This window comes from Budorcas taxicolor, chromosome 24, assembly GCF_023091745.1.
Source record: "Budorcas taxicolor isolate Tak-1 chromosome 24, Takin1.1, whole genome shotgun sequence".
Classification (NCBI taxonomy): Eukaryota; Metazoa; Chordata; class Mammalia; order Artiodactyla; family Bovidae; genus Budorcas; species Budorcas taxicolor.
This window is the reverse complement of record NC_068933.1, coordinates 33,817,981-33,833,093: the sequence shown is the minus strand read 5'-3', so window position 1 is coordinate 33,833,093 and position 15,113 is coordinate 33,817,981. Positions and strand designations below refer to the sequence as shown.

The window sequence follows — 15,113 nt, the reverse complement described above, 5'->3', positions numbered from 1 at the left end:
GAGTTTGCTCAAACTCATGTCCATAGCATTGGTGATCCCATCCAACCATCTCATTCTCTGTCATCCCCTTCTCCTTCTGCCTTCAATCTTTCCCAGCATTAGGGTCTTTTCAAATGAGTCAGCTCTTCGCATCAGGTGGCCAAAGTATTGGAGCTTCAGCTTTAGCATCAGTCGATCCAATGAATATTCAGGACTGATTTCCTTTACGAATGATTGGTTTGATCTCCTTGAAGTCCAAGGGACTCTCAGAAGTCTTCTCCAGCATCGCACGCAGTTCAAAAGCATCAATTCTTTGGCGCTCAGCTTTCTTTATAGTCCAACTCTCACATCTTTATAGTCAACTCTCACATGACCATTTTAATCATTATTGACTGGCAAAAAATTGATGTGAAAAATCTATCACCATTTAAAGGAAAATCTGAATAAACAGCATATTTGAAAAAATATTTGTTGGTAGTCTTTAAATTGATGGGAAACATGTCTTAGAATTACTCATGTTTAATGACTTTTGGCAAAATTACATTCAGTGATTTACATAGAACTGAGTCCTATCCTTGTTAAACACATGCCTTTCTGAGGCAGTTGTACTCAGTCTTAACCTTAAAGTGTGGCTTATTATATACCAAAACTTAAGGAGTTTAACGTGTTATTTTGTTTTTATAATCCATAGAAAATACATGTCACACACTGGTTTTTGCTAAGCCTGCCATTTTTCTGGGGGCTTCCAATCAATAGTCCATGGTTTACGCTGTCTAAGTCTCCAGCAGCTCAGATGTGCATACATGATATGCCTGAGAATTTTTATTTTCTTTGAAATTTTAATATTTTAACTAGGAACTTTGTTTCTTTAGATAAAGAAGTTGTCTTTATGAAATTGTGCTTTTTTGGCTCATTTGAAGGTAGCAATATATCGGAACTTTGAAAACAATATCTTGGGGAAAACACATAGAGAGAGAAAATAATCTTTCATCTGAAGTAAAAGGAAAGGAAAAGAGAATGATGGTTCCCAAATACATCCACAAATTGTTGATATTTCTCCCTTTAAGAGGTAGAGTTTCAGTTCAGTTCAGTCGCTCAGTTGTGTCTGACTCTTTGCGACCCCATGAATCGAAGCACACCAGGCCTCCCTGTCCATCACCATCTCCTGGAGTTCACTCAGACTCACGTCCTTCGAGTCCGTGATGCCATCCAGCCATCTCATCCTCTGTCGTCCCTTTCTCCTCCTGCCCCCAATCCCTCCCAGCATCAGAGTCTTTTCCAATGAGTCAACTCTTTGCATGAGGTGGCCAAAGTACTGGAGCTTCAGCTTTAGCATCATTCCTTCCAAAGAAATCCCAGGGCTGATCTCCTTCAGAATGGACTGGTTGGAACTCCTTGCAGTCTAAGGGACTCTCAAGAGTCCTCTCCAACACCACAGTTCAAAAGCATCAATTCTTCAGCGCTCAGCCTTCTTCACAGTCCAACTCTCACATCCATACATGACTACTGGAAAAACCATAGCCTTGACTAGACGGACCTTAGTTGGCAAAGTAATGTCTTTATTTTGAATATGCTGTCTAGGTTGGTCATAACTTTTCTTCCAAGGAGTAAGCATCTTTTAATTTCATGGCTGAAATCACCATCTGCAGTGATTTTGGAGCCCCCAAAAATAAAGTCTGACACTGTTTCCACTGTTTCCCCATCTATTTCCCATGAAGTGATGGGACCGGATGCCATGATCTTAGTTTTCTGAATGTTGAGAGCTTTAAGTCAACTTTTTCACTCTCCTCTTTCACTTTCATCAAGAGGCTTTTTAGCTCCTCTTCACTTTCTGCCATAAGGGTGGTGTCATCTGCATATCTGAGGTTATTGATATTTCTCCCAGTAATCTTGATTCCAGCTTGTGTTTTTTCCAGTCCAGCGTTTCTCATGATGTACTCTGCATAGAAGTTAAATAAGCAGGGGGACAATATACAGCCTGACGTACTCCTTTTCCTATTTGGAACCAGTCTGTTTTTCCATGTTCAGTTCTAACTGTTGCTTCTTGATCTGCACACAGATTTCTCAAGAGGCAGGTTAGGTGGTCTGGTATTCCCATCTTTTTCGGAATTTTCCACAGTTTCTTGTGATCCACACAGTCAAAGGCTTTGGCATAGTCACTAAAGCAGAAATAGATGTTTTTCTGGAACTCTCTTTCTTTTTCCATGATCCAGCGCATATTGGCAATGTGATCTCTGGTTCCTCTGCCTTTTCTAAAACCAGCTTGAACATCTGGAAGTTCACCATTCACATACTGCTGAAGCCTGGCTTGGAGAATTTTGAGCATTACTTTACTAGCGTGTGAGATGAGTGCAATTGTGCGGTAGTTTGAGCATTCTTTGGCATTGCCTTTCTTTGGGATTGGAATGAAAACTGACCTTTTCCAGTCCTGTGGCCACTGCTGAGTTTTCCAAATTTGCTGGCATATTGAATGCAGCACTTTCACAGCATCATCTTTCAGGATTTGAAACAGCTCAACTGGAATTCCGTCACCTCCACTAGCTTTGTTCATAGTGATGCTTTCTAAAGCCCACTTGACTTCACTTTCCAAGATGTCTGGCTCTAGATTAGTGATCACATCATCATGATTATCTGGGTCGCGAAGATCTTTTTTGTACAGTTCTTCCATGTATTCTTGCCACCTCTTCTTAATATCTTCTACTTCTTTTAGGTCCATACCATTTCTGTCCTTTATTGTGCTCATCTTTGCATGAAATGTTCCCTTGGTATCTCTAATTTTCTTGAAGAGATCTCTAGTCTTTCCCATTCTGCCGTTTTCCTCTATTTCTTTGCATTGATCGCTGAAGAAGGCTTTCTTATCTCTCCTTGCTATTCTTTGGAACTCTGCATTCAGATGCTTATATCTTTCCTTTTGTCCTTTGCTTTTCACCTCTCTTCTTTTCACAGCTATTTGTAAGGCCTCCCCAGATAGCCATTTTGCTTTTTTGCATTTCTTTTCCATGAGAATGGTCTTGATCCTGTCTCCTGTACAATGTCACAAACCTCATTCCATAGTTCATCAGGCACTCTGTCTATCAGATCTAGGCCCACAAATCTATTTCTCACTTCCACTGATTAATCATAATCATTTGATTTAGGTCATACATGAATGGTCTAGTGGGTTTCCCTACTTTCTTCAATTTAAGTCTGAATTTGGCAATACGGAGTTCATGATTTGATGATTTCTCTCTATTGAACGTGGGTTGGATTTGGTGACTTGATTTCATCAAATAGACCTTGGTAGAAATGATGGTGTGTGACTTTCAAGATTATATAATTAAAGAGTTTACAAATTTCTCTGTATTCTCTCTTTGATCAGGCGCTCAGGTTGGAGGTAGGTGCAATATCATGAGGACCCTCAAGTAACTTTCTATAGAGAGCCATATGACCAGGAACTGAGGCCTCTTGCCAGTGGAATAAAGGCGCAGATAAAAAGCATGGCTGTAAACATTACCTCATGTAACTTAAATTCATGGTTTCATTTTAAGGCCAGTGATCAGCTCCTATGGTTTACAAAAGGGAAATGTAGGTATCATACAGGGAAGTCATGTATTCAACTGAAAATCAGAAGTTCTATTATCAAGGAAAAACAAGAGAAAGGAAAATGAGAACATCCAGCTAATCTGTGAAAGGTTCAAGCTGCAAATAAATTATCCAGTTGGGTATAATTATGATTGGCCATCTCTTTCTAATGACAACATTGCTTTCATTGTCAGAAAATGTACCCTCTATGAGCCAGTTCACACAAAATAAACATCTTGCACTGCCTGCTTCTCAGTAATATTCAAGTTCTATCAACTTTTCTCCTTTTGTTTTCTAGCGTTTAGATAGAAATTATCTGAATTGTTGGCAATATAATAATATATCTCTTATTTGTGGCTAATACGACTAAAGAGTATGATCCACCTGGGTGCAACCACAAAAAATAAAAACATTGGTAGTTTGTCCAAAATTCTCTAATTTTTTCATGATACTCATGTAAATAACATTTTCGTGTAAGAATCCACATAACTAAGATTTGAGTCCATTACCTTAAAATTTAGTAATTTTATATTAGCTATATTTATTGTTAAATTATAGACTTGTATCCTGAGGCTAGCCAATTTTCAGGAAGCAATGGTTACATAAAAATGTAATGTCGATGTGTTTTTAGTCATTCCAGTGGTGTGAAGTTCTTTAGTACCTGCAGCGTGGAAGATTTTTTACATTTTATTTCAAAGCCAAAGTCCCAGTGTCTTCAAAACCATCCACGTTTAGATCCAACATACAAAGCTGCAGTTTGTGGTAATGGAAAAGTTGAAGAGGGAGAACAATGTGACTGTGGCAGTCAGCAGGTTGGTACAAATTTAGAAAACTATATACCAGAATTACATCAAAAAGTATTAATTTTATAGTGTAATACTGCTATTTCACCTAATTTATCAAACTTGCTTTTTAACAAAGGCCTTAAGAATGCATACTGGGATTATATTAAATTAATGATTACACATATATTTTTATATGTGAATTCAGCAGTTTGTAGATTATTCATACTGATGATTTTCAGGGTCTTAATCCTTTAGCTGAATTGACCAAGTTTACGTTTCCCCTCTTGTGTATACACTTCCTTAGTATTTCTTTTTTGTTAAAAGTTTTCTTTTTATTGCAGTATAGCTGATTTACAATGTTAACTTCTGTTGTACAGCAAAGTGTTATATATATATATTCTTCGGGCGTCCCTGGTGGTTCAGTTGTAGAGAATCCATCTGCAATGTAGCAGAGACAAGGCAGGAGTCTTGGGTGAGATCAGTGGATTGGGAAGATCTCGTGGAGAAGGAAATGGCAACCCATGCCAGTATTCTCGCCTGGGAAATCCCATGGGCAGAGGAGCCTGGAGGCCAGGGGTCGCAGAGTCAGACATGCCTTAGCAACTAAAACAATAACATGATTGGCTTGTGGAGCTGCAAATTACAGCTTCTAAACATAGAACTCTTTATGAAAACAACTGTTCAAGTATATCTGATTTACAATGTTGTCTTAAACTACTGTTGTACAGCAAAATTATTCATTTTATATATGTGTGTATATAAATGCATTCTTTATTATATTATTTTCCATTATAGTTTATTATAGGATACTGAATCTAGTTTCCTGTGCTATACAATGGGGCTTCCCTGGTGGCTCAGATAGTAAAGTCTGCCTGTAGTGCAGGAGACCCATGGACCTCGTTATTTATCCATTCTATAATGTAATAGTTTGCATCTGCTAACGCAAACTCCCAACTCATTCCTCCTCAACCCAGACCCCTTGGCAACCACACCCCTGTCCTCTGTTCTGTGCGTCTCTTTCAGTTTCATAGATTGGTTCATTTGTGTTATATTTTAGATTCCACATAGAAGTGATATCACATGGCGTTTGTCTTTCCCTTTCTGACTTACTTCATTTGGTATGAAAATTTCTAGGTCGAAACATGTTGCTGTAAATGGCATTATTTCATTCTTTTTTATGACTGAGCAGTATTTCATTGCGTATATGTACCACATTGTCTTTATCCATGCATCTGTTGATGGACATTTAGGTGGTTTCCATATCTTGGCTACTGTGACTAGCACTGCTGTGAATATAGGATTTCATGATATATTTAAATGATAGTTTAATGATAGTTTTAATTTTAAATGATAGTTTTTCCAGATATGTGCGCAGGAGTGGGAATGCTGGATCATATAGCAACTATATTTTCAGTTTTTCAGGAATCTTTATGATGTTTTCTGTAGTGGCTGCACTGACTTACAATCCCACCAGCAATGTGGAAGGGTTCCTTTTTCTCCAAACCCTCTCCAGCATGTTATTTATAGAGTTTTGTTGTGTTTTTTTTTTAAATGATGACCTCTCTGAACGTGTGAGGTAATATCACACTATAGTTTTGATTTGCATTTCTCTAATAACTAATGATGTTGAGTATCTTTTCATGTGTCATGTATGTCTTCTTTGGGGAAATGTCTATTTATGTCTTCTGCCCATTTTTCAATTGGGCTTATTGCTTTTCTGTTTTGAGTTGTATAAGCAGATTGTATATTTTGGAAATTAAGCTCTTGTCAGTTGCATCATTTGTAAATATTTTCTCGCAGTCTGCTAGTTGTCCTTTGGCTTAGTTTGTTTCCTTTGTGGTGCAAAAACTTGCAAGTTTGATTAGGCCCCATTTATTTATTTTTGCTTTTATCTCTATTGCCTTCAGAGACTGACCTAACATTGCTATGATTTATGCCAGAGAATTTTTTGCCTATGTTCTCTTCTAGGAGATTTATGATATTGTGTCTTTTATTTAAGCCATTTTAAGTTTCTTTTTGTGTATGGTGTAGAGGAGTGGTCTATCTTCATTGATTTACATGCATCTGTCCAGTTTTCCTGGGGCTTCCCAGGTGGCACAGTGGTAAAGAATCCACTTGCCGATGCAACAGATGCAGGTTGGATCCCTGGGTCAGGAAGATCCCCCGAAGAAGGAAATGGCAACCCACTCCAGTATTCTTGCCTGAGAAAATTTTACCCTCTGGAATCTCATAGAGATAGGAATGACATTAATTAGGCAAAATAGTTCTGGAAAATAATTCAAGCTTTGTGTGCCCTAGGAAGTATCATGCCATAACCCATATAAGACTACTAAAATCCATGATTTATTTTTTGTAACTTATTGAAAATTTTTGCCCAATTAACTCTATTTCAAATCCCGAGGTATTTAAAAATGTGCGTGTGTGTGCCTGTGTGTCTGTCTTCTGTCTCTCCAGCCTTATTTCCTATCAGTTGCTTTTTATTAACCCTAAAAATGGAATTTTAAAACACAGAACCACCAGTTACAGATGAATTATAACGTAAAACAAGACATAATACATATGGATGAACGATTAAACGTGATAATTTCAATTAAGTTCAGAAATATCATTTTGTATCTCTTCATCTTTAGGGAATTATAAGCAAACTTTGAATATCCTTTAAAAGGTAAAGACATCAAAATACAGTAGATTCATAAAAGTTGACTAAGAACTAATCAACTTTTAAAATCATAACTTCTGTTTATTTCACATCTTGTGAAATAACTTTGTTATAAGAGCCAAAGATCTCAATTTCTTAGCTTTTTAGTTTTAGTTTACTTTTTTTAATTAAAAAAAGTTGGGAATATATAGCTGATTTATAGTGTTGTGTTCATTTCTGCTGTACAGCAAATCAGCAATCAGTTGTTCAGTTCAATCGCTCAGTCGTGTCTGACTCTTTGAGACCCCATGAGCTGCAGCACGCCAGGCCTCTCTGTCCAACACCAACTCCCAGAGCCCACCCAAACCCATGTCCATTGAGTCAGTGATGCCATCCAACCATCTCATCCTCTGTCGTTCCCTTCTCCTGCCCTCAATCTTTCCCAGCATCAGGGTCTTTTCCAATGAGTCAGCTCTTCGTATCAGGTGGCCAAAGTATTGGAGTTTCAGTTTCAACATCAGACCTTCCAGTGAACACCCAGGACTGATGATATTTAGGATGGACTGGTTGAATCTCCTTGCAGTCCAAGGGACTCTCAAGAGTCTTATCCAACACCACAGTTCAAAAGTGTCAATTCTTTGTCTCTCAGCTTTCTTTATAGTCCAACTCTCACATCCATACCTGACTACTGGAAAAACCATAGCCTTGACTATATATCCTGTCTTTTTTAGATTTTGTTCCCATATAAGCCATTACAGAGTATTGAATAGAGTTCCCTGTGCTATTCAGTAGGTCCTTATTGGTTATCTATTCTATAAATAGTAATGTATGTGTCAATCCCACGTTCCAATTTTCTCTCCCTCCTCCCGAAATAAACTTGTGGTTATTGATGTCTTGGCTTTGGTGGACTCCAGGACCTCAGAAAATCCTACTACTAAAATAGTCAAGTTTAGTGATATGCAGAACACTTGGTTTAGCACATTAGGTAATAAATAAATGTTAAATAAATGAATGAATAAATGGCTTTATATTTTTCCGTTTGCCAACATTTAAGTTAAGCATCTGTCTGTATATTATGTAATATGTTGTCCTTGTTAAATATCTGTTTAACATAAAGTTGAAAGGTATTTCAGAGCATTTGATTTGCCTTTCAGGCTTGTGATGACCAGACAAACACGTGCTGTAACCCTGGCACATGTAGACTCCAGCCTGGGTCAGCTTGTGATACTGGACTGTGTTGTGATTCTTGTGCTGTAAGAGCCTTTAAACATTTTAATACCTACATTAGTAAAGCTATCATTTTTTATAATATTTAAATGCTCACATTCTGCTTTACTCAATATTGTTTAACTCACCTCACCAGTTTGTACCAAAAGGACACATATGTAGGGGTTCCACTGATGAATGTGATCTCCATGAATATTGCAATGGTTCATCAGCAGCATGTCAAGAAGATTTGTATATTCAGGATGGGCATCCGTGTGGACAGAATCAATGGCTCTGTATCAGAGGAAAATGTGTGGATGGGATAAAACAATGTGTTGAATTATTTGGTGAAGGTATTTATTTTAATTTGACTGCCTGTATATGTATTTTTCTGGAAACTGACTAATATACCTATCTTTATATGTATATATTAGAAAGGACAAAGGATATTATGAAATGAAGCAATTAAAATGTCAAAAATACTTAAAATTAATTTTAAAAATAAAATAAATAAAATGTTAAAAATAATGTTAACCTCTAGAAGAATAAAAATAGAAAAAGATAACATCACCAGGAAAAATAACTGAAATAAAACTCAGTCATTTCAATAAAATGCAGCACCCAGAATAATCAAGTATTGATATAAGTCAAATATTTGTTTTATAATCTAAGATAAATACAAGAATGATAATATAGTAATTAAAAACTAAAAGCTAATAAAGAGGAGAACAACAAAAATATTTAACATATTTGATTAACCCAAAAGAAGGCAAGAACAGAGTAAACTCAAGAACATAGGATGTGAAAACAAATAGTAAGGTTGGTTATTTATATTTACATACTTATAAGTTACATTAAATATAAAACCTGTGTTCAGTATTAAATTGAGAGAAAGAATATATCAAGTAGTGACAGAAGCAATTACAAGAAAAGGACTAGAAAAATCAAGGCATGTTGCATTAATGATATATTTTTAAAGGCTGTAGAATATAGTGAAACCAATGACAACAAATTTAAATCTCTATAGCAGAGAAACTTTGCCTGCCTTAGGGAACAACTGACAGCCATTTATGTTCCTAGGGGCATATGCAGCTTCTGAATGTTGAAAATCAGTCTTGGCTTAGCAGATATCTTCAAGGAAAAGAAAAGGAGATCAAATATAAAAGTTTTAGCAGTTGGAATTTAAGGAGAGGGAGCTGTCAAAACCATAGACTATTTTTCGTTGAGGCATCCTCATCCTTGGAACTCAGTAGCTGCTCAGAAATTTGGTGAATTAGATTTAAAAAATTAGAAAGGCATTATGAGTTTTCATACAGCCACAAGATGATCAAAGACCAAATGGTAGAGGAATTTTGCCTAAAAAGTTCTTAGTCTTCCTCTAGAACATTTTGCTTCATTTAGAAGTGTCTTTGTTGGTAGGCTTTCCAAGGCCCACTTGACTTCACATTCCAGGATGTCTGGCTCTAGATTAGTGATCACATCATCATGATTATCTGGGTCAGGAAGGTCTTTTTTGTACAGTTCTTCCGTGTATTCTTGCCACCTCTTCTTAATATCTTCTGCTTTTGTTAGGTCCATACCATTTCTGTCCTTTATCAAGCCCATCTTTGCATGAAATGTTCCCTTGGTATCTCTAATTTTCTTGAAGAGATCTCTAGTCTTTCCCATTCTGCCATTTTCCTCTATTTCTTCGCATTGATCACTGAAGAAGGCTTTCTTATCTCTTCTTGCTATTCTCTGGAACTCTGCATTCAGATGCTTATATCTTTCCTTTTGTCCTTTGCTTTTTGCCTCTCTTCTTTTCACAGCTATTTGTAAGGCCTCCCCAAACAGCCATTTTGCTTTTTTGCATTTCTTTTCCATGAGAATGGTCTTGATCCTGTCTCCTGTACAGTGTCACAAACCTCATTCCATAGTTCATCAGGCACTCTATCTATCAGATCTAGGCCCTTAAATCTATCTCACTTCCACTGTATAATCATAAGAGATTTGATTTAGGTCATACATGAATGGTCTAGCGGGTTTCCCTACTTTCTTCAATTTGAGTCTGAATTTGGTAATAAGGAGTTCATGATCTGAGCCACAGTCAGCTCCTGGTCTTGTTTTTGTTGACTGTATTGAGCTTCTCCATCTTTGGCTGCAAAGAATATAATCAATCTGATTTTGGTGTTGGCCATCTGGTGATGTCCATGTGTAGAGTCTTCTCTTGTGTTGTTGGAAGAGGGTGTTCGCTATGACCAGTGCATTTTCTTGGCAAAACTCTATTAGTCTTTGCCCTGCTTCATTCCACATTCCAAAGCCAAATTTGCCTGTTACTCCAGGTGTTTCTTGACTTCCTACTTTTGCATTCCAGTCCCCTATAATGAAAAGGACATTTTCTTTGGGTGTTAGTTCTAAAAGGTCTTGTAGGTCTTCATAAAACCATTCAACTTCAGCTTCTTCAGCGTTACTGGTTGGGGCATAGACTTGGATAACTGTGATATTGAATGGTTTGCCTTGGAGATGAACAGAGATCATTCTGTCGTTTTTGAGATTGCATCTAAGTACTGCATTTCAGACTCTTTTGTTGACCATGATGACTACTCCATTTCTTCGGAGGGATTCCTGCCCACAATAGTAGATATAATGGTCATCTGAGTTAAATTCACCCATTCCCATCCATTTTAGTTAGCTGATTCCTAGAATGTCGACGTTCACTCTTGCCATCTCTTGTTTGACCACTTCCAATTTGCCTTGATTCATGGACCTGACAGTCCAGGTTCCTATGCAATATTGCTCTTTACAGCATCGGACCTTGCTTCTATCACCAGTCACATCCAAAGCTGGGTATTGTTTTTGCTTTGGCTTCATCCCTTCATTCTTTCTGGAGTTATTTCTCCACTGATCTCCAGTAGCATATTGGACACCTACTGACCTGGGGAGTTCCTCTTTCAGTATCCTATCATTTTGCCTTCTCATACTGTTCATGGGGTTCTCAAGGCAAGAATACTGAAGTGGTTTGCCATTCCAGTTGAGCTGTTTCAAATCCTGAAAGATGATGCTGTGAAAGTGCTGTACTCAATATGCCAGCAATTTGGAAAACTCAGCAGTGGCCACAGGACTGGAAAAGTTCAGTTTTCATTCCAATTCCAAAGAAAAGTGAAGTCGCTCAGTCGTGTCTGACTCTTTGCGACCCCATGGACTCTAGCCCACCAGGCTTTTCCCTCCATGGGATTCTCCAGGCAAGATACTGGAGTGGGTTGCCATTTCCTTCTCCAATTCCGAAGAAAGGCAATGCCAAAGAATGCTCAAACTATGGCACAATTGCACTCATCTCACATGCTAGTAAAGTAATGCTCAAATATCTCCAAGCCAGGCTTCAGCAATACGTGAACCACGAACTTCCTGATGTTCAAGCTGGTTTTAGTAAAGGCAGAGGAACCAGAGATCAAATTGCCAACATCCACTGGATCATGGAAAAAGCAAGAGAATTCCAGAAAAACATCTATTTCTGCTTTAGTGACTATGCCAAAGCCTTTGACTGTGTGGATCACAAGAAACTGTGGAAAACTCTGAAAGAGATGGGATTACCAGACCCACCTGACCTGCCTCTTGAGAAATCTGTATGCAGGTCAGGAAGAAACAGTTAGAACTGGACATGGAAAAACAGACTGGTTCCAAATAGGAAAAGGAGTACGTCAAGGCTGTATATTGTCCCCCTGCTTATTTAACTTCTATGCAGAGTACATTATGAGAAATGCTGGACTGGAAGAAACACAAGCTGGAATCAAGATTGCTGGGAGAAATATCAATAACCTCAGATATGCAGATGACACCACCCTTATGGCAGAAAGTGAAGAGGAACTAAAAAGCCTCTTGATGAAAGTGAAAGAGGAGAGTGAAAAAGTTGACTTAAAGCTCTCAACATTCAGAAAACTAAGATCGTGGCATCCGGTCCCATCACTTCATGGGAAATAGATGGGGAAACAGTGGAAACAGTGTCGGACTTTATTTTGGGGAGGCTCCAAAATCACTGCAGATGGTGATTGCAGCCATGAAATTAAAAGACGCTTACTCCTTGGAAGAAAAGTTATGACCAACCTAGATAGCATATTCAAAAGCAGAGACATTACTTTGCCAACTAAGGTCTGTCTAGTCAAGGCTATGGTTTTTCCAGTAGTCATGTATGGATGTGAGAGTTGGACTGTGAAGAAGGCTGAGCGCCGAAGAATTGATGCTTTTGAACTGTGGTGTTGGAGAAGACTCTTGAGAGTCCCTTGGACTGCAAGGAATCCAGCCAGTCCCTTCTAAAGGAGATCAGCCCTGGGATTTCTTTGGAAGGACTGATGCTAAAGCTGAAGCTCCAGTACTTTGGCCACCTCATGCAAAGAGTTGACTCATTGCAAAAGACTCTGATGCTGGGAGGGATTGGGGGCAGGAAGAGATGGGGACGACAGAGGATGACATGGCTGGATAGCATTACAGACTTGATGGATGTGAGTCTGAGTGAAAACTCCGGGAGTTGGTGATGGACAGGGAGGCCTGGCATGCTGCGATTCATGCGGTCGCAAAGAGTAGACACAACTGAGCGACTGAACTGAACTGAACTTGTTGGTAGGCTAGGAAGCTATCCTGAGGACTAAAGAGTATGTATTTATCCCTAGCAAACTTTCAGTGAAGAGAAGATAAATATCTGCAAGGTTCTGAATCAGTACAAGGGCCACACCCAAGATAACAAGGTGAATCCAGAATAAAACAGCCTTTGCTCATAGAATTGCCTGGTTGTACTTATGCGATCCCTGTCTTGCCCAAGCTGCCTGACTGTTCCAACCTTCATATAGTTGCATCATGTTTTGTGATTTATTCTGCCAATAGCTTCTTTTTGATTGCAGTGCTTATTCATATAAGGTAGCAGTTCCAATTGCTATTTTGCTATGTGTTTTCAATATTTTATTTTGCCTTCTGTTCCTCAATAACATCTGTGTTGAATAGAGATTTTCTAGTGTAATAGTTCAATCTCTCTGTGATTTATTTTACTGTATGTATTTAGTTATTTCTGAGTGGTTTGCTTGGTTGTTACAACTACTATCTTAAGACATTCAATTAATATGTATTTCATTTCAACAGTAAACCAAAACTTAGCTTATGTTCTATTTTTGGCGAGTAACTTCACGTAAGTCTAAATGACAAAGTTTTATAATAACTGTTTTTATGCAATGGTCTTTTAAAATCTACAGAAGAGAGTCCAAACAATAAGTATATTTGCACTACCCATTATATTTTCTTTTACTTTATTTGATAGTTTACTATACTAGCATGAAGTGTCACTTCATGTGGATCCTAGTTACCTCCTATTGTCCTTTGATTTCAGCCTTAAGGATGCACCTTAGTAGATGTTACTGGAAAGGTTTGCTAAAGGTCTTTCTCATTGTGTTTGTCTTGGAATGCTACAATTTCTCCTTTATTTTTTTAGGAGAGTTTAGCTGAATATAGAATCTTTAGTCTTTTCCTTTCAAAGTTCTGTAGTATCATCCCACTGTCACCTGGCTTCCTTCATCCCTAATAAAGAGTGTAATCAGTTTGACCTTGATCTGTGGATCTCTTTACGATTATTCTATGTGTATTTTTTAAACCTTCTTGTAAATACATGGATAGATATAGATACATCATTTAATATGAAAAGTTTTAAGTCATTTCTTAAAATATTTTACCACCCTTTTCTATTTTTTCCTCATTTTTGGAATCCCTTTGTGCCAATATTTCATATGCTTGATGTTGCCCCACTGACCCATTAAGCTCTCTTTACTTTTCATTATTTGATTTTCTTTCTTTCTTCATACTGGATAAACTCCACTGATCTATCTTTAGGTCAATAAAGCCTGCCAGATTAAATCTATTGATTTTAAAATTTCTGTAGTGAAGTCTTTCATTTTAGTTAAAGATAGTTTTCAATTCAGAATTTCTATTTGATTCCCTTTTTTATTTAAAAGTCTATATTAGCATTTCCCATTTAGTTTTTAAGAAATGGTTTCCTCTGGTAAGTTAACATATCCGTAATAGCTATTTTAAGTCTTTGTCTACTGGATTCAAAATTTGAGATCTGTGAGGATATTTCCCATTGGTTTTTTTTTTTTTTTCCAGGTATGTAGCATACTTTCATTTTTTGCATGTCATGTAAAATTATTTTTTAAAGCTTTTTAATTTTTAGAAATTTTAGACAATATATTTTAACAGTTTTGATTCAGATTTCTCCAAGGGTTTTTGTTGTTCTTATTGTCTTACTGACTATTTGTTTAGTCCTAGACTAAATTTTCAGGTTCTGTATTCTGTACTATGTGCAGCCACTGAGTTCTTTGCTAGTTTTTTCTTTTTCTTTTTTTTTAATCTCCCCAAATTCTTCTTTTCATTTTTAAGTCAGGCTTCCCAGGGATAACTCCTAATTCACACAATTTAGTGCCAAGCTGAAACCTGTCAGATACCCTTCAATGCTTTGACTGTTTATTTTCTATCCACAATGCCAAGGGACAGTTTCAAGCTTCAGGTGGTTTGCAAGAGAGGCGTAGCTTTCACTTCTTGCTGATTCAGAACTTAAATATAATCCAGAGGAGCGACTGGGGACTTCTCTTTCCTAGAATTGTTCTTGGAATGTGTACATCTTTTCAGATCCAGTTGCGTATTTGAGCTTTTCAACATTCCTTATGATCATCTAGTTCTCCAAAGTTTCCTTTTAAATTCCCAGAAGGCTCTTGTTTGCCTCAACGGATGCAGTGTTGCTGTCATATTGCTATTATTTCAGTATTTCCCTCAGTGTGAGGATCTTTTTCCCACTGAGCTGAGCTTTTTTTCTTGTTGTTGTTTTTCAGTCGCTATATTGCTTTCAAATCTTTGCAGCCCATGGACTGCAGCTTCCCTGTTCTTCACTATCTCCAGGGGTTTGCTCAGATTCACAGCCACTGAGTCGGTGA

The 15,113-nt window shown here is 37.6% G+C and overlaps 1 protein-coding gene across 1 annotated transcript in view; it reads left to right on the top strand.

Annotated features, from left to right (window-relative positions):
* Positions 1 to 15,113, top strand: part of LOC128068335 (disintegrin and metalloproteinase domain-containing protein 2) — a 111,996-nt gene that overhangs the window by 61,715 nt on the left and 35,168 nt on the right. The window contains exons 12-14 of the mRNA XM_052661482.1: positions 4,172 to 4,352; positions 8,118 to 8,216; positions 8,327 to 8,522. Coding sequence (XP_052517442.1) covers positions 4,172 to 4,352; positions 8,118 to 8,216; positions 8,327 to 8,522 — 476 coding nt within the window. The remainder of the gene's footprint in view (positions 1 to 4,171; positions 4,353 to 8,117; positions 8,217 to 8,326; positions 8,523 to 15,113) is intronic.